General features: G+C 40.5%; 1 protein-coding gene across 1 annotated transcript in view; it reads right to left on the bottom strand.

The window, feature by feature from the left end:
• The window catches only part of LOC149222796 (uncharacterized), a 339,999-nt gene that overhangs the window by 143,068 nt on the left and 173,505 nt on the right, over window positions 1–23,426 (bottom strand). The window contains exon 6 of the mRNA XM_089383170.1: window positions 17,706–17,742. Coding sequence (XP_089239296.1) covers window positions 17,706–17,742 — 37 coding nt within the window. The remainder of the gene's footprint in view (window positions 1–17,705; window positions 17,743–23,426) is intronic.

Genomic DNA, 23,426 nt, shown 5'->3' with positions numbered 1-23,426 from the left:
TTGATCCTCTTCCTGGCTCGAACTAATGACGCAGGTACTGCGTCACCCCTTCCTTGTTTTTCCGCTAGGAACAGCTTCTGTCAATCGGGACAGTTGTTTCTGTTGCTGCTGCTCTGCTCAGTTGATGCCCTCAGTTATCCTGTGATCTGCAACCTGGCTCTGATACCATGTTGGAATTTCTCAGTTTAATTGTTAGAAATCCTTCCTGTACTTTCTGATTTATATCTTCCTACTCGTTCTGTTAATTAACAAGTTATTTACCATGTAAATACTGAAAATAAATACAAGTACAATCTCAACACATACAGATCATCAACTGAAGGAAAAACAAGCACACAAGTGACACCGTTATTTTTGGACTAATGTCCTCGGAAAAACCCAATGCGGGAAAACCGATGCAGCTATCTGAGGGTTTTATTATTAAGCAGTTTCAGAATACAATCTGGGTGCCAGAAATGGCTCACCCAACAGAGAATGCCCTCGACAGTAGTACCTCTCAGTCAAAGACAAATATTAGCCCCAATCTGCCCCATGAAATCTCCCAGCGTCAACCTCTAAGGTCTGCGTCAGCCTCTCTGGCCTAGAGTCTACCCAGCGTCAGCCTCTCTAGGCTCTGCGCAACCTTTGGAGCCTCTGCGTCTCGCACGCTGGCCCTCTTCAAGCTCTGCGCAGCTCCTGGCTGCCTCTGTGTGGCTTCTCGCTGCTTCTGCGTCGCATCTAGTTGGCTCTACGTCAACCCTCTCCCGGCTTTTGCGCTGATGCTCCTGGTACTATCTCTGCCTCTCTGCTACTGCATTCACTGCCCCTCAGCTGCAACTCTGATCACTCCTTCGATTTCCTCAACAAGCCCTGCCCCAGAAAATTGAATTCTTGATCAACTCAATGTGTTCTCCAAATGACCCTCAAACCTCCTCTTATACTTTTCTCGTTGACAATTCAACAGCCGAGATTAAGTCCCTAATCAATTGCTAAAATTAGATCTGGCTTGATCCATGAATTTTGGACCATTCTAGCTCAATTTTATATTAATTCACATTAATATTTTATTTTCCTTAAGTTTAGACTTAAGGATTCCATTAAAAATATTAATTATTTTAATATCTCTCAAACTAGTTAGGTTTTTCCCAAACCATTTCTGGGTCTTGGAGATCTCATGTGCTTTAGCCTCTCCACCAATTTTCATGACTAGAGCACATCCGATGCTACCCCAAATCAACACCTGGTTCCTATAAACCCTAGATGAACCTCCTTTATCATTTAGGAAGACATGATTGTCCCAACTCCTGGTGGGCAATGAACCGCCCTACCTTAAAGGGTGTATCCACTACTATATCTCACACATCATGCTCTTACCCCTTGAGCCCCGAGCAGTTAATTAAAGAAAAATCATAAAAGGCAAAAGACATATAAAAAAGGGTGGAAAAATCAAGGTCGGGGCACCTCATGTACCACGATTGCTCCCTCCTATACATTATATACCCAATTGTGGGCTTCCCTTATTCTAGCTACCCTTGTACCCCAGCATGTGGCCTAGGGTTGTCCCTTTTCATTCCCTATTCCATTCATCTCTTTATCACATCCCATCACCTTTTGAAGGATGTACCTTGGACATACTATCCCCTTTACAAGTAGAAGCCACCTAATAGGATACTTGGTTAACCCCATTTGGAGCTTGAAGACATTAGCATATGCCAAAGCCCATTATGAAAGGGCATGCCATTATGAAGTCCCCACCTGTTGTCCATGGTTTGTAAGCTCTTTTACTCGATTTCTTTGATGACTTGTTGTACTAGAAGGCTAGGGGATGCATTGGATCTTATGCAGGATTGCAGGTGATCTCCATCTTGGGTTTGGTCTCCCTATACGGGGTCCTAACCCTTTAGAGGGCTACATTGGCACATGTAGGGTGTGCGTTGAGAGCCATGGGCCTCCACAGCAGTAGACAACACTCCATGGATCCCCAAAGATATTCAGAGATTGCTCGAGATTCACTTATTGGACGAGGAATATGTGTTAGCTTTTGTAGCATCAGATGTTTTCTATGTTGAATTTTCGAAGTCTATCAGTTAGAAAATTAATTTGTATTCTATTGGTTTATTTCTTCTACTTGTTTAAATTCGAACAAATTATTTAATATATTTAAATACCGAAATAAACACTATACAGTCACAACATCTACAGATCATCAACTAAAAGAAAACAAGCACATAAGTGACACCGTTATTTTTGGACAAATGTCCTCGGAAAACCCAATACGGGAAAACCGGTGCAGCTATTCAGAGGGTTATATTATTATGCAGTCTATCTAAGTACAATTGGGTGCCTAACCGGCTCACCCGACAGAGAAAAATACATGGTAGCAATACCTCTATATCCAAAAACAGGTATTCAGAAAACCTGTCCCACGAAACCCTCTCTGGCACAACTGAAGCTTAGCGCTGCCCCTTCTGGCCTCTGTGTCAGCGTCCTGCTAACCTACGTCAACCCCAGGACCCTCTGCGTTAGCCCTCTGAGGCACTGCGCAGCCTTTGGGACCCTCTGTGTCACTCCAGCAGCCTCTGCGTGGATGACGCAGTCCCTCTGGCCTCTGCATTGTCTCTGTTGGGCTCTGCGTAGCCTGGACTGGCTATTGCTCTTGCTCTCTCTGCTTCTGCGCTGGTCTCTCAGTATTGTCTCTGCCTCTCTGCCTCGTACTCACTGCCCCTCACTGCTGATCATTGATTCAACTTTGCTTAGCAACCCCGCTCTAGCAAAATGAATGACTGATCACTCTGGTGTGTTCTCCAACTGACCCTCAAGCCTCTTCTTATACTTTTCTCGTTGGTCCATCAACGACCGAGATTAAATCTCTAATCAATGGCTAAGATTAGATTTGGCTTGATCCATGACTTTTGGAACCTTCTAACCCAGTTTTATATTAATACCCATTAATATTTTATTTTTCCTAAGTTTAGACTTAGAAACTCCATTAAAAATATTAATTATTTTAATATCTCCCAAACTGGGTACAATCTGTCCAAACCATTTCTAGGTCTTGGAGATCTCATGTGCTTTAGCCTCTCCACCAATTTTCATGTCTAGAGCACATTCGATGCTACCCCAAATCAACACTCCCTCTTAGCGAGCATTGTGCTCTAGTATTACTCCTCACTGAGCATCACACTAATTATCCGGCACCGATACCTGTGCTGATGCTAGGCCTCCCCGCCCAACATCCTCTGCACTGCTGCATCCTGTATTGTTGCCCATGGCCCTGCTACTACCACTGCTGCACCTATACAGCAGCTCCCTCTACATCCGTGCTGCAACTGGTCCATACTCCCAACACTGCATCTGCACCGCATCTCCTCTCATCATGCTGCATCGTGCTACTACACTGCAACTCAGTTACTGAAAAGTAACTGATCCACCCAAATTCTGACATCCCTGTCAGGCTAGAACCACTCCCGATGCTGAAGCTCTCTCTGCCGCTTACAAGTGCTCCCTCTACTGACCTCTGCGCTGCTGCAACAACTCCCTGCATCTCGCACCGTTGCAAACCTCTTTGTGCCATCCTTCCCTGGTGCAACACTCTCCGTGCCTCTCGCAATGTTGCAGCCTACTAGCCTCGCGCTGCCCGGGACTCTTGCACTGTAGCACTCTCTACCACTTCATCCGCATCCATCTCTACCTACATCCACTAGTCTTGCTACTCCTCTTCAGGGCTCCCGTAGCAAGGTATAATCCAAGAGGTTGGGTACCTCAAGGATCCTGCGCCTCATCACCTGTAGTACTCCTGACTACAGCTCGATATCTCCCCACTTCTTCTCTAGTGGCACATGAGCACTCATGGCACAATCGCCATCCTCCTCTACTTCTTTCTCTGCCCACGCTGGCGCTGCCTTCGAGTCAGAAGCCTCTCCCTTATTCTTCTTCCTTGGACTCTGGTTCGCATAGTGACCCAGTTCCCCACAATGAAAGCACTTGACCTTGGAGAGGTCCTTCTTCTTCCTCTTCTCCTGCTTTCCCACAGATGCTAGAGCCGCATCCTCTTCCTCTTCCTTCTTGATCCTAACCCCTTTGCCGCTACTCCCCGCCTTGGTCAGCCGTCTGATCTCTTCTTGACGAAGAGCCGCCCACAGTTCTTCCCAATCCAAAAGACTCGTCCTGCCCAGTATGCTCTAGACAAATGTCTCCCAATCCTCGGAGACTGCGTTAAGTGCGATCCTTACCATCAACTCCTGATCTGGCGTGGCCCCTATGGAAGTTAGTTGGTCACGGATCTCCTTCAACCGACCAAGGAAGACATCTATCTTCTCTCCCTTCTGCATCTGGTATGACCTTAGCTGATTCTCCAGGAGCATCTTCCTTTGCACGGAAGTATGCTGGTACAATGTCTTCAAAGTGTCCCACATCTCCTTTATCGTTTCCTTCTCGGCAATATGTGGGACCAATGTTGCACGAAGCGCCCCCCCCCCCGGTTCCAAGCCCTGAAGCGCGTCCCGTGCAGAAGCGCCTAGGAAGCGCGCTTCCAATTTTTTTTGCCGCTTCCTGGACTTTTCGGAAGTGTGGCTCGGAAGCGTGCTTTGTACAGTGCTTCGAGTGTCAGAAGCGTGGCGCTTCGAAGGAGGAAGCGTACGCCTCCTATACGCTTTCGTACGCTTCCGGAAAAGCGTTTAGAAAATCGTTTTTTTTTTCAATTTTTTTTTTAATTTTAGGTGAGTTTGCTTGTTGGGGGTGGGTCCACCTTGGGTTAGGGTGACGAATGAAGGCAAAAAAAATATAAATATAGCAGATGCTCCCTCATGGTAATGTTAAATTCTTAAAGTAAAAGTGACATTCTCCTTTATTTTTCATTTTCATCCTTTTACTTAAATTTTTAACATTACCATGAAATGACTCAGGGTGTTTGAGAGTGGTTCTAGCCTCATTGGACTTCATATGGAGAAAATAGAATTTCATATCCTATTCAAAATTCAGCAGACTTAACAGTTTTCAGGAATTCAGGATCAATGGGATTGTGGCATTTCATTAGATTATATCAAGTATGAAGGTATGCGATTAGCATTTAATCAAGAGCACCAAGCCCTATATGTACCCTAGTGTTGGTGGTGTTAATTGTTGAACTCCTTTGTCACGCGGCACGCCCTTAGCAAAAAATTACCTTTCAATCAAGTCAAAATCATCGATCAAGCATGTTAAGCTTTTTCTACCATATTTTAAGTCTTGAATTAGGTAGTTTGATCAAAATTGGGCAATGTTGACTAATATCCCTAAACAATCGAGGTAGAGGCAAAGGCTAGATAAGAGGAGAAGAATCTAGATTCTAGATGGTTGATGCATCTAAATGGTTGATGCTCGAATAATTAATCATTAATGTACAATGGATGTTATATCTATCTTGATTTATGTAAAAATATGCATGTTTTCATGTCTTCTACAATTAATTTGGTATTTGGGATGTTTGTTTTGAGTATAAATGCAAAAAAATATAAATATATATATATAGCAGACGCTTCCGTAGACGCTTCGCTTCCTAGATTTTTGGGAAATGACACTTCCACATCCCCGCTTCCAAAAAACGTCCCCGCTTCGTGCAACATTGTGTGGGACCACATGATCCTTGACCCCATCAAGGATGATACACTTTGCCTTAACCATTGCCTCCTCGTACCTTTCATTAGCTACTGGGTCAACTGGGATAGCCATCACTCTCAAGGCGAAGCCCTTGATACGATGTCTGCCTAGAATGGACAAGATCCTGGCCTTCCAGACCACAAAGTTAGACGCTCCGTCCAGCCTGTCTTGATCTCTCAATCCATTCACGACCATCTCGTTGCTCTTCTGTCCACTCCTCTGAGTCTCTCTACTTCCCGCCTGGAATTTCTTGGTTCGACTCCTGTTGAGTCTCTCTACTTCCCGTTTGGAAGTTCTCAGTTCGACTCCTCCGAGTCTCTCTACTTCCTGTCTGGAAGTTCTCTTCTGGACTCCCTCTGAGTCCTGATTTTCCTCCTGGAAATCCTTCGGCCAACTGCCAAGTTGCTCCTCTCCGATCGTTTGCGCAACTGCAACATTGATCCGGATTCCTTGGCTATAAATCCACCTCGGCAGCAACTCCCTCTACCTTGGTCTTGCCCTGTTAGGTACTGTTCTAACCACAGTACCTCACCAACTTCGTTCCCGCAAACTGCCCACAACTTCCTTCGCCCCAGCAACTGAAGGATTGAGCCTCTTGGCTCTGCGCAATCCCAGCACTAGCAAAACAGCTCCCTCAGCGAACTGCATCAGCGCTCCAAGCCTCTGCGTGAGCCTCTCTCTACCCTCCTCAGCCTCTGCGCTGACCTCTCTCCAGCCCAGACTGATGATACAGTCACTCTGTGTCAACCGTTCCTCTATCGCTTCTGCAAGGATCAGCTATTGTCACTCGGGACAACTGATTCTGCTGCAAATTCTCTGCTCACCTAATGCCTTCAGTTCTCCTATGATCTGAAACTTGGCTCTGATACCATGTTGAATTTTCTCAGTCTATCCATTAGAAAATTAATCTGTATTTTGCTAGTTTATTTCTTCTACTTGTTTAAATTCAAACAAGTTATTTAATACATTTAAATACCGAAATAAACACAATATAGTCACAACATCTACAGATCATCAACTTAAAGAAAACAAGCACACAAGTGACACCGTTATTTTTGGACAAATGTCCCCGGAAAAACCCAATACGGGAAAACCGGTGAAGTTATTCAGAGGGTTATATTATTATGCAGTCTATTTGAGTACAACTGGGTGCCTAACCGGCTCACCCGACAGAGAAAAATACACGGTAGCAATACCTCAATATCCGGAAACAAGTATTCAGAAAACCTATCCCACGAAACCCTCTCCGCACAACTGAAGCTCAGTGTTAGCCCTTCTAGCCTCTGCGTCAACCTCCTGTTGACCTGCGTTAGCCTCCTGCTGACCTATGTCAACCCCGGGACCCTCTGAGGCACTACGCAGCCTCTGGGACCCTCTACATCACTCCAGCAACCTCTACGTTGTCTATGTTGGGCTCTGCGTAGCCTGGATTGGCTGTTGCTCTCGCTCTCTCTGCTTCTGCGTTGGTCTCTCAGTATTTTCTCTGCCTCGTACTCACTGCCCCTCGTTGTTGATCACTAATTCAACTTTGCTTAGCAACCCCGCTCAAGCAAAATGAATGACTGATCACTCTAGTGTGTTCTCCAACTGACCCTCAAGCTTCTTCTTATACTTTTCTCGTTGGTCCATCAACGGCCGAGATTAAATCTCTAATCAACGGCTAAGATTAGATTTGGTTTGATCCATGACTTTTGGAACCTTCTAACCCAGTTTTATATTAATACCCATTAATATTTTATTTTTCCTAAGTTTACACTTATGAACTCCATTAAAAATATTAATTATTTTAATATCTCCCAAACTAGGTACAATCTGTCCAAACCATTTCTGGGTCTTGGAGATCTCATGTGCCTTAGCCTCTCCACAAATTTTAATGGCTAGAGTACATCTGGTGCTACCCCAAATCAGCATTCTAGCCACGAAATTTGGTGGAGCGGCTAGAATACATGAGATCTCCAAAACCCAGAAATCGTTTCTGGAAATTCCGCCTAGAAATGATTTAATTAGATTATTAACCAGTTTTAAATATTTCCTAAGTCTAAACTTAGGGAATATGGTTAATTAATCAATATTAATTAAGTCAAGGCGAGAATCATTTAGAAACTCACATGGATCAATCCAGAGATGATCGTAGCCATTGATTAAGTCTTAATCTTGGTCGTTGGTGCTCCAACAGAGGATTACAAGAGGAGGTTGATGTGGTGATGGAGAACACATTTCAGCAGTTCGATTTCTTGGCAGATAGATTCCGAGAGTAGTAGCAGTCAGTTGCCAAAGAGAGAGCTAGAGATCGAAGCAGTGAGAGAGGGGCAGAGATAGTGAGGCTGGAGGAGGCATTCCAGATCCAGCGAGTGCATTTGCAGAAAGGCAGAAGAGCCACAGAGAGGTTGACACAAGGGCAGCGTAGCAGCGTCGAGAGGCAAGTTCGATTTGCAGAAAAGGAGAGACGTCTTCAGTTCAAGAGGCCGGGAAGGAGTCCCACATTGTTGAAGAAGCACCTTTCCAGTCAACAAAAGCCAGAACGACTTCATTAGAAACCCGTCTAAGGCTATACGTCCAGTAGACTGCGCAGAGCAGCGCAGAGGCTGATGCAGAGGGTCAGAGGGCCGAATTTCTGAAGGCAAGTCATTCCAGGAGTTTGCCTGTGGGGTTAGGGAAATTCCTCACTAGATTTTTGCCAGTATTTTTCTTTGTAGGATTGCCACATTTCGGCATCCAATTGTACTCAGGTTTTCTCACTGTTGCATAATATTAAAACCCTCAACTGCTGCACCGGTTTTCCCAAGTTAGGTTTTTCCGAGGACTTTTGTCCAAAAATAATTGTGTTTTTTTTATGTGTGTGTGCTAGCGTTTCTCAGCTTCCAGTGTTTTATTTTCTTCTGCAGTATTTTATTTGTGAAGGTTGCAGTGCGATTTATTCATTATTTGTCGTAGCAAACATCAAATAAATTGTTAAATAAAATTAACAATTCGGAGAATAATTTCCAGTTGTTACAATAGGGTTCCAATTTGGAACTTTCACATGGTATCAGAGCGCAGTTAATCAGCTGTAGAGCTCAGAAAAACAAAGGAAAGGAATTTCGCTACTCAACAAGGGCAGCAGGCCGAAATTCCCAAGGGCAACGCAATATTTTGCCAAGAGGCCGAGTTGCTTGAGGAAAGTTCGATTTTTTTAAGAGGTGCAGAAAAATTCGATCCTTCCAGATCGAGTGATTACAGAGGCAGAGGGAGCAGGTTAGTACTTCATTGGGCAGATATCTAGCTAGACGCAAAGGTTTTTGCAGCAGTTCGCTAGAGCAGAGCCAGCGTCGGGGTGGAAGAGAGAAGAGCACACACAGAGGGAAAATTTTCCTCAGGGAACTTCTAGTCTCAAGAAGTTCGATTTTCCTTGCAGATCGACAGTAGTTGTGAGCATATCTTCTCACTCCAAAAGGGAGTGCAAGTAGCAGAGCAACAACCGAGCAGAAGGAAAGAGGAGGTTTTCGACAGATCGTTGAGATGGCCACCGCTGGGCTTCATGATCAGGACAGGTTGGATGGAGCTTCCAACTACATCATCTGCAAGGCAAGGATGTGCTTCTTTCTAGATGAATATGGCTTGAAAGCCTATATTGATGCGGTGGTAGTAGTTCCCACGGATGCGGATCAGCTGAAAGAGCACAAGGAGATGGCATGGGCGAAGCAGTGTATCCTAAACAGAGTCCGGGATCATATAGTCTCGCATATAGCTGGCAAATATACTGCCAAACATATGTGGGATGTTCTCGCCACGTTATATCAGGGTAATTCCGAGCAGCAGAAGATGTACCTCGAGGAGAAGCTAAGGCACATCCGGATGCAAAAAGGGGAAGGCATAGACCCCTTCCTCATTAAGATTCAGGAGGTCTGGGACCAATTTTCAACTGTTGGGGCAGCGCCTCAACCCATAGAGCTTGTGAGATTGGCACTCAATATTGCCTTCGAGGACTGGCAAGTCTTTGTCCAAAGCATATTGGGCAGAGACAAGTTACCAGAATGGGACGGAATGTGGGCTAACTTACAGTAGCAGGAATTGAGGCAAGCTCTTCTAAAGAGCTCCATCAGTGGAAGTAGCAGTTGATCAAAGCAAGTGAAGGAGGAGGAGAATGTGGCCCTCGCATCAGAGGGTCCCAATCAAGGACAGGGGAAGCAGAGAAAGAAGAAGGACTCGTCGAAGGTCAACAGCTTCAGGTGTGATGAGCTCGATCACTACAGTACCTAGTGTCCTCTCAGGGAGAAGGACAAGGAGGAGAAGGACGACCAGCAGGAATCTTCAATGGAGATTGATAGGCTTTCCTCCAGGCTGGAGGAAGACTTCGCTATGTTCGTCGATATACCTCCAAGGGTGAGGTGGGGTGACTTGGAATTGTAGCCCTAGAGAGCTACAGAGGTTGGGCAGGGTCCTTGAGGAGTCCACCTCATGGATCAATACCTTGCTACGAGAACCCACAGTATTCGGTGGCAGGATGGATCAGTGACAGTTGATGCAGTCAGATGCCAAAGTGGCAAATGCAGAGACTAGTAGCAGTCAGATGTTGGGAAGCGCAGTGCAAAGTTGGCAGCAATGCAGTTGGCACAGTGCAAAGTCAGCAGCAGCACAGATTCTTCAGTGACAGTGCAGATACTAGCAGTAGCCAGAGACTCGGGTGACAGATGCATTATACTGATCACAATTGATTCAGTATTTTAGATGCTTTTCAGTTGCAGCAGCAACAGATGAAAAGAAGTTGTAGTGTAGATGTAGTGTTGGCAGCAGTATGGCAGTGTCAACAACAACACAAATGCAACTTATATCAAAGTTTCACAGTGGTTGGTGGGCGGTATGGCCAAACATCAGCAGTGTAACAAGGGATGATGTAGAGACACGGTGTTGTGGCAGGAAGTGCAGCACTAGAACACATTCCTCGCTAAGAGGGAGTGTTAGTTTTTGTAGCATAGGATGTGTTCTAGCCACGAAAATTGGTGGAGAGGCTAGAATACATGAGATCTCCAAAACCCAAAAATCGTTTCTGGAAATTCTACGCAGAAATGACTTGATTAGATTATTAACCAATTTTTAAATATAACCTGTCTAAACTTAGGGAATATGGTAATTAATCAGTATTAATTAAGTCAAAGCAAAAATCATCTAGAAACTCACACGGATCGATCCAGAGATGATCCTAGCCATTGATTAAGTTTTAATCTTGGTCGTTGGTGCTCCAACAGAGGATTATAAGAGGAGGTCGATGTGATGACGGAGAACACACTTGAGTAGTTCGATTTCTTGGCAGATCGATTTCGAGAGTAGCAGCAGTTAGTTGCTGGAGAGAGAGCTAGAGATCAAAGCAGTGAGAGAGGGGCAAAGACAGAGACGTTGGAGGAGGCATTCTAGATCCAGCGAGTGCATTTGTGGAGAGGCAGAAGAGCCACAGAGAGGTTAACGCTGGGGCAATGCAACAGCCTCTAGAGGCAAGTTCAATTTGCAAAAAGGGAGAGACGTCTTCAGTTCTAGAGGCCGGGAAGGAGTCCTAGAGTGTCGGAGAAGCATCTTTCCAGTTCTCAGAAAGTAGAATGACTTCATCAAAAACCAGTCTGAGGCTAGACGTCCAGTAGGCTGACGCAAAGGGTCAGAGGGCTGAATTTCTGAAGGCAAGTCGTGCCAGAAGTTTGCCTGTGGGGTGAGGAAAATTCCTCACTAGATTTTTACCAATATTTTTCTCTGTAGGATTGCCAAATTTCGGCATCCAATTGTACTCAGATTTTCTCACTGCTGCATAATATTAAAACCCTCAGTTGCTACACTGATTTTCCCAATTTCGGTTTTTCTGAGGACTTTTGTCCAAAAATAATTGAGTTATTTTTATGTGTGTGCTAGCATTTCTCAGCTTCCAGTGTTTTATCGTCTTCCACGGTATTTTATTTGTCAAGGTTGCAGTGTGATTTATTCAGTATTTGTCGTAACAAACCGCAAACAAATTGTTAAATAAAATTAACAATTAAGAGAATAATTTCTAGTTGCTGCAATAGGGTTCCAGTTTGGAATTTTCACAAGATGCACCTAGTTCACCTTTGCCCAGCTAGCCCCACAGTTGTACCATGCACTTGGCAAATGGCCCAGGACTTATATGCTGATGTGGTATCACTTACACCATCATCTGAGCCCTTACAAATGGTCTACAAGCATCTTCAACTTACTTGGAGACCCATGAGATCATTTGTGTGCCCTCACACCCATTGGGAGAACCACAAGTTTATTATGTGGAGAACAAGGGCCCAACCCCTTGTCCATTATTTTTGGAAGTCCTATTCATCATTATGGCACTTATGGACTTCATCAGGCTTCTTAGAGAGCCCAAGAATATGTATTATTGATCATTCGACCTCTTGAGAGGCTTGTTATTTTGTTTATGGGCTAGTTTGGTGGGCTTATCACCAAAAGTTAGTTATTTGCACATTATTGTTATTTTAGGGGCTAATGTAGGCTCAAATAGTTAAATCGAACTCCTTAGAAGTGTATGAATACAAATGATGAGAGTTCATTTCTTATCATCACTTGGTTTGGACTTGTATCTCTCTTGAGATTTTCGTTATTCCTTCTTGGTGGATGAAATTTTGGAGCATGGATGAATTTCGATGTATGGATTGTCTTTTTTTATCTTGGAGCTTCTTGATTGGCAAGTATATTGGTGGTTGGATATATGATCTTACATGTAAGTACAAATTTAATGTTATTTATCCTTTTACTTTGCCACATACATTGATGATGAGATTTTCGCTATTCTATGGCTGGTTGTTGCATGCATTTACTGTGAAATTGTGGTATTATGTTTCTATATAGCATATCTCTATGTATGGGCCATGTATGTTGAACGAATTCTCCTAGGGATAATTCTATGATTGAATTTATCTTGACAAGCCACTTCACCTTGCAAAACGAAGTATAAAGGATTTTAAGGTCACTCTCCTTTGCCCTAATGACAAGCAAAGTTGATCTTAGAGCCTCCTTGACCAAAAAAAGAAGTCTATCTTCATATTCTTCTTGACTCCAATCTCCCCAAAGGATTAGGCACTAGTCTACCATAAGGTGATCACCTAAGGAAACATTTTTCTTCACCTCTCATTCTTTACTCTAGGTCTAGCCATATTAGGGTGCCTAGGGCATCATTTTCTCGACAAACCACCCATAAAAAAACTTTGATCTCTTGGCCTCAACTGCGTTGGTGTCTCTCCTAGGCCTCCTCCAAATTTGAGGAAATTCCGACAATGGGGTTGTGAGATATCCCAAGCCCTAGCCTCGAGATTGGTTTTTGCCCTAAGTTTCCCTAGGCTAGTTCCTCATAGGGATCATTTTGCACCTTTGAGTGAAAATCACTTCTTTGATCCCCTTCTCCTCCTTGTTTAGGTCAAATCTATCATTGGTTGCTAGAATCCTTCCTCTTGACCTAACTTGGGTCCACTTGGTCCTGTGTGGTCCCATACCTTAAAAAGTCAACTCTTCAAAAACCACTTGGGAAACCAAGTTCAACAAGGATTTTAGGGTTTTGGAAGCTCCTTTACAATTCACACTCCTTAAACCTAGCCCTTAAATCCTCATCCCCTTCTCCTAGAAAGCCTTGTACCTTGCTTAAGAAGCAAGCAAGTCCCATTCTTGAGCCTCCCCTAGGAAAGGGTCCCCGAGATCACTTCACACCCATCTTAGTTGATCTATCCTTTATAAGTGATTCTCTATATATCAAGTCTCCTCCCATCAGTGAAAGTTCGTAAAGAGTAGGAAGCTTTGGTTGTGGTGACAGTGGGCTTTAGCTTCATTGTTGCTCTTGACCTAGCAAGTGCCCCTCTAGGACCCCCTTGCTAGTTTGAGCGATAAAAGGTCTCCTTGAAGAGCTAGTTGCCAAAATTGAAACATTATTTGACTCCAATTCTCCCAATTTCCAGGCACTTGCCTTAAATCTAGGGACTCTCAAATTAATAAATCATTCTTCTTTTCACCTTTTTCTTCATCCCTTTAAGGATAAGGAGGCCTCCCTAGGGCTTGGTGCAAATTGCAATAGAGGAGAAAATTTTGAATTTCATTAGGATAAGATTCTTCTTTAGTGTCTCCTCTAGGCATCCTCAAGTTTTGAAAGAATTCTGATGATGGAATCTCCACAAAATTGATGCCCTAGCCTTCACACCAAGTGGGAACCCTAGAAGCTAATCCTTCAACTTGGGGATTTCTTCAAGGCTTGTGCTTTAGTACTTGTTGAAGTATATCATTCATAGCCTTTTCTCTTGTCTACCTTGATGTTGGATGAACTCACATCTTGCTAAATAATCTCAAACCTAGGTCTTGTGTAGCCTTCCTGTCAAGGGGATTTTCGTGGAAAGTCTTACAAGCTTCTCCCAAAGCTCACACTTCATCGAAACTTTCCATTGAATGAGCGACCTTCTCTCACTTCGAGCCTATTATAGACACATATCTATCACAAGTGAGCCATATTGGGACTCCTCTCATCAATGAAAATACAAGAATATAAGGGGACTTGTTGTGGTGACAGTGGGCCTCTATTCCAAGGTGTTGTTGTGCCCTCTTGTTTTTTCCTATTTACTAGGCCTGCTAGTTTGTGCAACAACACCCCCCATTGTAAGCTAGTGTTAGAGAGCGGGAGCTCTTTGGGAATTGTTGCTATTGTATTGTTCTACCATTTTGTTAATAAAAGAAGGCTTTGGAGGCTAACGGTGTGCTAATTTTGTGTGGTTCTTGGAATCTCATTGAAGGTATACTTTGTTTTGTATTGCATTTGCTTTGAATTTGTTGTTATAGGCCTTGATAGGGGCATTGTTTCCCAAAGGAGAGGACAAACAATCTTGGTTGTTTGTTTTCCCTCTTGATAGTTTGTATTATTGGAATTGAAATTTACATGTTTTTCTTGGTTGAATGTCATGTTTATTCATTTTTCAATTGCAAGCTACACCTATGATCACTAATCTCTTGGAAAGATCCTAAGTTTCATAGGTGCCTCAAGCTTTGAAGGTTGGAATCCTCCTCAATTGGAGTACCCATCCTCAAACACATAAGAAGTGAATTCCCACCTAGCACCAAGTGTCTCTAGATGTCTTGAAGACCCCTTTCTCTCTTCTTCTTCTTCACATATATTCTATAAAAAAAATATCTCAAACTCTCGGTTTGATTTTGTAGACTTCAATTGTAAAATCTAGCATTTTGAAGGCTTGTTTTGTTGTTGTTATAACAGCAGTAAAAATAGCCAAGAAAGGTTGATTTAACTTAGCTTTTCTTGGTTGTTTTAGAGTAGGAAGCCGAATTTCCCTTTATTAGTCTAGATTTTTACTTAGAATTTTTTGACCTTTTAGTACTAACAATTGCATGTGTTCCAAAGTGATTTTAGGCATCTTTCACTTGGGTTTGCTTGCTGGCCTTTTTCAGGTCCATGAAAGTACAAGGGGAAGTGCTAATTTTCACTAAATTTGATGATCCAAAGCGCCTAAAGGAGACCCATAACCATATACTTTGTAAAACAACATAAAAATCAAGATTTCCATTTATTCACAAGGGATCCCATCACTACAAAGTAATCATTGTAATATTTGAGGGAGTTAGGAGAGTCTCCTAGGCATCCCAAATCCCCCTACCCAATGGGGGACTCTTGTGTCTTGTGTCTCATTTTCATGGCGTGCTTCTATAGGGATTAAAATTAACTTAACACCACAAAACATTAGAGTAGATTTCATTTTCATAGATTAAATTTCATTTTATGCTTTAGTTTAGATTTCAATTTTGCAAAAGTAACAAACCCCTTCAAGCTCCATTATGCTCTCCGCCATTGCAAGCCTAGCTTGATCCTTGTGCATGATCAAAGAGGGCTTGTTGGTTGATTTAGTTTAACTAGGGAAAACCACTTTTATCTTTATTGTGAGTTTGGGGAAAAGTAAAGGTTGACTTGTGAAATCAGGATAGGAGCTAGTTTCTCCTATTGTTGGATCTCCTTGCAACTCTCTCTACCTCATTCAAAGGATAAAGATCAAAGAGGAAACACACCTTAGATTAGTTTTATTTTCTCGCAACCACACGGGTCATATACCCATCTCCATTGTGCACTCACTTAACCAATAAATCTAAATCCAAGTGAAATCAAATTTAATAAAATTTACCAAGAGAACTCTCCACAACATTTCTGCAGTGTACGACACCTGGGTTACATTTAATTCCTAGATTTACTTTCAAGCAATAATCGTTTACTTTTGGCATTTCATTTACAAGCATCAACAATATACTTTTTGGCATTGGTCTATACCATTATTCATTTCTGTCATTTGATTATTTGCTCATCTTGTATATTGATGGTGAATGTGATTATTTGCTTACCTATCTTTCTTATTGCAAGTTGATGATGAATGTACTCTTGTGTAATACATTTAACTCCTAGAACATTTCTTATTAACTATAGCATAGTCAGCCTTAGTTGTTTTTAGGGACTAAACCCTTGGCTTCGCTAGGATTTAGCCTAGACGAAGGAGTTGAGATTTGAGTGACAGCTCCTCAACTCGAGACTTTCCCACGTAACCCAAAGGTGTGGATTAGGCAGCAACAGCTACCAAAGTAGGGAAATAAATTTCTCCTATGGGATTACCCACATTTTGTGGGCAGCAGGCCTCAAATAGGTTCTAAAAGTTTCTGAACCCCAAATCACCAAAGCATGACCTACTCCTAAAATGGGTCATACAAGCCAATAGCTCCAATTTTTCCACCCGTAAAGTACCAAAATAGACGACAAATTATATAATGATACATTCCAAATCATATCTCCCCATTTAGGAAGGTTTTTGGTCCCAAAAAGCTTTTACTTAAAGAACTGAATAAATTCTTCTTCTATCTTCCCCCTAGAGTACCCTTTGGCCTTGCCTGTAAGCTGTCATTTTTACCCAACCTACCAAAGCTCATGCTGACACTGAACTCTACATCTTTATTTACCATCCCAAAGGATATAGGAGAGGATGGTCATGAACTTCCAATCGAAGCTTGCTAACGAGATCTTCTACTATGAAGTTGGCCTATGAACCAGAATCAAATAGAGCATCCACTTTGGTCTTCTTGACATAAATCTTAATATGGAAGAGTTTATCCATATCCTTCTCTTCCTTGAGATGAAGGCTACTCAAGTTCACCTCCTTCTACATAGTGTAGACAATCTTTCAATCTACATCTGAACTACTCTCTACTAGGTTACGTGAATTCATGGCTAGCATGTTCTTCTTCTTGTCATGCTTCTTGTGGTTCTTCGGATTTAACTCTAAATGTAACTTCCAACACTTACTTCAATGTGGCCATAGATATTAAATGGTTAAGTTCTACATCCTTTGTTATGCTAATTGTTTATTAATAATTGTTGAACTTGGTACTATTTGTCAATTTGATCATGGAATCCTATTTCAGTTTACTGTTTTGTGAACAAATATCAAGTGTCAAATGTTGTAATATCATATTTTATTAGATAATGTTTTGAATTTGTGCATATATTGCTGTTTTATAACTTGAAAAAAAAATTGCACAAAAATTGCTATATTTTGAGTTTTTTGTATTTGCCAAGTCTTCTCGAGTCTTGAACTAGGTTTTGTCGATTCTTTTTAGGTCATAGGCCAGCCAAGTATTTGTCAAGTTTGAGTCTAACAACTTTGGTATAGAATACCTTGGTATTCCTTGTCTCTTACTGGGACTACCAAGAGGAAATCACAAGGATTGCATAATCAGGGGATCTCCTCGCAATAACCTTGAATACATTTGCATGTTGGTAAGTTAGTTGAAACTTAGCAGTTACCAACTACCTATCTAATCTAAAATTAATAGCCTTAACATTAAAGATACATGGGTGTATAAAATAATAACATTGCAATATAGAACTTTGTACAAAAAAGAACAACACTATTAAAGAAAGCTAAATGATAGCCTAGCAAACTTACAATAGCCCATAAAAAGATTTATTTTAAATTGGCCTTAAATGAAAATTGTTCACGGAATAGCTATAGATCAAGTTTATAAATTCTGTTAATAAAAATCCATGGTCAAAATGAGCAACTAGTGAAAGAAATTTGTACCTCATACACATCGTTAAGTATCAAAAATCCTCGCCCCCTATAGTAAAATATCAACTATGTTAGTGCTTCAACCATTGAAAAGTCAACTTTTAAAATTTCATCACATCATATTCAACATTTTTAAGAGAGTTAAGATGGAGTATCTATACACATAAGCACAATAGGTTACAACACAAACCAAAAATAGCTCATTTTTTACATGCCAAACATCAATGTGCCATTTAAACCTGGATAGCTTCATTGAGCTTTTTGAAAACTCAAAACTCTCCTAAAATATTATCCTAATTATGTAGCCAATGAGAACTATCTCTTGACATGCATATAAGAAGTTTACCAATTTATGTAAAGAATAGCATTCCAGCTTTGCAATGGGATATATGAATGTTATGAATATATTATAAAAAAAATAATATAAATAATAATTTTTAATTAAATAATCATTAGCTATTGAAGAGGCATGTTTTAAAGGACATGATCGTTCATAAAGGGGCAACTGCCTAGGTATATAAGCGAGCCCTCATTTGTAATCAAGATATCATCTCATATCTCTTGTACATTCAACATTTCTTATATAAATATATTACTTGTTCTATAATGAATATTTACATATTTTAGATATTCTGAATATTCAACTGCTTATACTAACCATGTTCGTTACATTGGTATCAGAGCGGTTCGATCCTCTAACTGCTCAATCGCTACATAGAGCTAGTTTGATCCGGCCTTTGGCCATCATTCTTCATCAAGTTTGTTTTCGTTCAATTCAAGCTTTTTAGCCAGACAAGTATTTAGAGATTCTCAATTCCACCGTCAAGCCTTTGGCCATTTAAAAAAAAAATATATATATATATATTATATGTATGTAGAATATGTAAAAAGAGATTTTTAAAAAGGCCAAAATATATTTAAAAAAAAAATTGTGTATATATTAAAAAAAATCAAAAAAGATAATTAAAATAAAAGAAAAGAAAAAAGAGTCCTAGGGGGCAGCTCAATTGGTGATCGAAGTAATGTGAAATCTATAAAAACTGAGAGATCCAAGGTTCAAATCCCCCTGTTTGAAACTCAGTTTACCGAGAGGATGACAAGCCGTAGACCTCCAGAGGTTTACTAGTAGTTATGTGTCAGGCGAGCTGTTGGGTTCCTCTAGGATACAAAAAAAGGGATTGCATTAAAATATATATATAAATAACAAAAAAAAAACATTGATGACTTACCATTGTCGCATTACCATCCCGACAACTATGTAAAATCCATCGTCCTTGCCAACATCCTTGTTCCTCCCACCAATTTGGCCAAACACCTGTCAGTGACCCTGTCATGGTCATTTCCCACTCAAAGCCCCATTGTACTGCCATCGTCGCCGCACTGTACAGAACACCACCCCTGTATAACCTTGCCATTCCGTAGATTTTGTACACTCACAATTTAAAAATAATTCATTCATATTGTCATAGTAACAAAATTATTAATTGAGGTTGCTATCTACTACATTCATAGAACTGGATTGTGGTCGTTTGAAGTTGGAACCACTCGACGCATTTGTACGATGTCATTACAACCATCCGCCACCATTTGAATAATTAAAAGTCGCATCCATCTAGAAAACAACACAATTAAAAGTCGCATCCATTTAGAAAATAACACAACCATTGATAGTAAATGCTTAATCTAAATCAACCACCTGGACAGACAGAGGTCCAATTCAAGGTTTTTCAAGGGGTATTATTAAAAGTAACTAAAAATTTAAAATATATATATATATATATATATATAGATATTCTAGGAGAGTATTTTATATTAAAAAACATATAGAGATAATCCAACTTCAACTCAAAAGTAAAAAGGATACTTAATATTATGTTTAGTATAAGGATTATCCAAAAGAAATATATTATTATATTACCACGTTTGCTTAGGGAAGGTTTTTTTTTTAAGTCATAGAACTAAATCTTTATTAGTATTGAATGGGAAAAAAGTAATTAAACATTTTTATAAAATAGTTATGCTAAAAAGAGACTTTATTATATTTTGGAGAAGGTCTCTTATACGAAGAATATAAACTCCTTGGTCAAAGTATTGTTTGACAAAATTAACGATGAATACAAAATGTGGTCAATCTCTAAAGAAAAAAGAATGGATTATAATTTGAAAATGAAGGAAGATTTTCCTATAAGTGTCTTTCAATTACAAATCACAAATTATTTACATTAAAAGGGAGTATTCAAGGGAAAGAGATTAATATTGTTATCAACACAAGTGACGAGGAAAATTGCATAAATATTAATATGGCGAATTAGCTAACAATTTCAAAGCCAAATATACGTGATATATATATATATTTGGTGCGAAAGAGCATGAAACTAATGATTTACAAGTGACATTTGATCATTATGAGTACATATCTTAATTCACTGTTGTAACTAGGTTTAACAAAAAGATTGACATAATTATCAGTCTACCTTGGTTTAAAGAATTGGGTACGTTCATGTTAAATATGGAGAAAAAAGTATTGATGTTTCCTTATAAGAAGAAGATGATCACACTCTGGGACGTGACAATGATGTCAAAATCGATAATGTCTTTATTAGAATATTTTAAGGATATTTTGAAACAAATGATTCAAGAGGATCAAAAAACAATATCAAAGAAGCAGAAAGAGGTTGAAGAAGTCATCTCTAATAAAAATGAAGAAATTTCTCACTTAAAAGATCACAGTCAGAAACTACTTGCATAGGTCAAGAAGGTCAAAGCTATAAAGAAAAAACTTGAACAAGAAAAGAAATGTCTCAAAAAAAAATACAACGAGAATCTATCAGAGAAGGAAGAAGAAAATTTGCACCTAAAAGACCTTAATCAAATGTTATTAGAACAAATCAGAGGTTTAAAAGATAAAAAGGTTGAACGTCAAAACACTGAAAATAAGGATAATGAATCAGAAACTGAAGAAATCTTATGTCTCAGAAATCATAATCAAAGTCTACTCAAATTAAGAAACTTAAAAATGATAAGAAATCATTGACAAACAAACTAGAAGAACTTATCATAAAAGAAGCATCAAAGTCTTTAGACGTAACAATCCAAGTTGAAGAAAAAGGAACGAATATCGATCCAGTCAATATCACAACTCAAGATGATGACAAACCAATGGAAGTAAAACATATTCACATGTTACAGTTCAAAGTTTAAACGATGGAGATTTCAAGTGAAGATCCAGCAATTAACCTAGCGACTTCCATACCTAAAGGAAATCAAATACATCAAGTAAATCAAGAAATCGACACAAACAAGATAAGGGGAAATCAGATCACAAGAACTCCTTATCTACACCCAAATCATAAAAGCAGACATCTCAACCAATCTACAAATCCATATCACTCAGACCAGAGACAAGTGACTTATATTCCAAAGAATGTCGATGTCACCACAATTCAGTCTTATAATAAAAATTCATCTAAAATATCCATTAACTGCAAGATTCCACAGAATATTGATTTACGATGGGCAGATCCCTTCTCAATTTGACAATTTTGTTTATCACTCAAAGGATCCTACCATCTTGTATCATCAAAGATGACAACTCGAAGAAATATGAAAAAATGTGAATAGATTACAAGACAAAGAAACAAATAACATGCCTTGTCAGCGATAAGCTTTGAGAACAAATCTTTTCTAAAGATGATCCGAATTGGATCATTATATGGTTTTTCATCCATCTCGATGTATTTGAAGTGGAAAAAGTGGAGGAACCAGCTCAAGTGACCATTTTTACTGGCGGGACCCAGTTTGGCAAAACAGGGTCCGAAACCTTCTGAGAGCGTTTTGAGGCATCAAACGACGTTTTTTGGTGGTAAAATTTTGTCGCTTAAGCGCCACACCTTTTCATGCTATTCTACACAGAGAAAGCTTTCCAACGGCGCAAGAATCGCGTCAATTGGAGTCTGTATGCAAAAGTTATGCCACTCAAAATTTGACCTTCCTGTTTTCAGACCTATAGTTTGGGAGGATGCCACATCAGCCCCCATTATTCATGGAAAAGGGGCTAGCCACGTGTTTTTGATGTAGAAGACTCTAGAAGAGTCTATTTTGTAACTCTAGTTAAGAGTTGATGTAGTCAACTTAACTACTAGTAGGCTATCAGGCTGTGTTATAACGGAGCCACTAGGAAGAAGAGGCATTCCATTCTTTCAAGAGCATTTGTTCCATAGATGAGCAAAGATAGCCAGGAGAGATAAGAGGTAGAGCACACACAGAGGATTTGTGCACTATAGGAGCCCACGGGCCACATACATTACTTCTTTGTATCTGCAGCAATATTTCCAGGCAGAGAAAGAGAGTGAAGCGACCTCACCTTCCAGCTGGGTTTTCTCCCAAAAAGGTTTCCCAGAGAGCATATCTTATGTCTTATGTGTGTGTGAGCTTGTTTTATTCGTTCTCTACTTTTATGCATAATTTATATTTGCATGCATGCACTAATTACAGTAAAATCTATAGATCTAGAAATTAAATGAAACTGTAATAGTGTAGAATCTCAAATTTTTAATATAATATTATCAGATTTGTTGTGACGAATTGTCGAGTGGAATATCCACCGCAGTTTGCTAGATCATTTGGTATGAAAGCAGGTTTTTTTGGGTATTTTGTGGAGATTGCAAGGATCTAGATAAGCGAGACCGAAAATCGTAAAACCCTAATCATGGGTGACGAATCTGTAAACGAATCTCGTGATCCTGCAAAGGTGAGGTTTTCGTGGCTCATAGAGGACAAATCAGAAGGGGGATCAGGAGATTGGGAAGACGCAGATAACCAACCGAAGAAAGAACCCGGAAAAGATCAACCTAGTTCGAGTGTCGTGAACCAATCCCTGTTTAAAGTGGAAGCAAAAGTTGATGTCAAGCCATATCACAGCGAGATCGATGCCATGAAGCTGAACCACTGGTTGCAACAATTGGAAGTTTATTTCAGTTTCCATCAGATCAAGGAAGGGTAGAAGATCTCATTCGCGCGGCTGAAATTGGAGGGCCATGCACTGACTTGGTGGGAGAGCCACACAGAAACCCTAAGGTTGGAGGGGGAACCTCCAGTGACTAAGTGGGAGGATTTCAAAACCCTCATTAAGTCATAGTTTTATCCAATTGGGTACGTGGAAGACCAATGGATCCGGTGGCATTACTTCAGGCAAAAGCCAGGCCAAAGCATGCAAGAGTACACTACAAAAATCAGAAAGATGACTATAATGTTTGGAATCTCTCCAAAGAACCCAAATGTACTCCTCAAGTATTTTGGGGGTCTGCACCACCATCTGCGTGAACAAGCGATGTTGTTCAAGCCCAAAACGGTAGACGAGGCTTGTGTACAAGCACAGTACCTAGAGAACATAGGCCAAAAAAGAGCACAATCAAGTGGATCGAAGCAAAAGGAGCAACAAAATGCTTCTAAGGATGGGGAGAAGAAGCGAAAAGGGAAAAAGATGAAAAGACAACAGCCACAACACACCAATGCAAAGATCCTAGCAACCACTGCAACATTGATGGCCATACAGAGGAGAAGTGTTGGAAGTTGCATCGAAAGCTAAACCCGAAGAACAAGAAGAAAGATAATCAGAAGAAGAATCTCATGGCCACTAATTCGAGAAGCCAAGTTGAAAGCATCTCAGACGTGGATGAGAAGATCGTCTGTACGTCAGTGCAGAAGGAGGTGAATCTGAGTAGCCTTCAACAA

Source organism: Pinus tabuliformis, chromosome Q, assembly GCF_031772625.1.
Source record: "Pinus tabuliformis cultivar Carrire ecotype Pingquan chromosome Q, CPIR1, whole genome shotgun sequence".
Taxonomy (NCBI): Eukaryota; Viridiplantae; Streptophyta; class Pinopsida; order Pinales; family Pinaceae; genus Pinus; species Pinus tabuliformis.
Note: the sequence above shows the minus strand (reverse complement) of the source record. Positions and strands in the feature narration are given on the sequence as shown.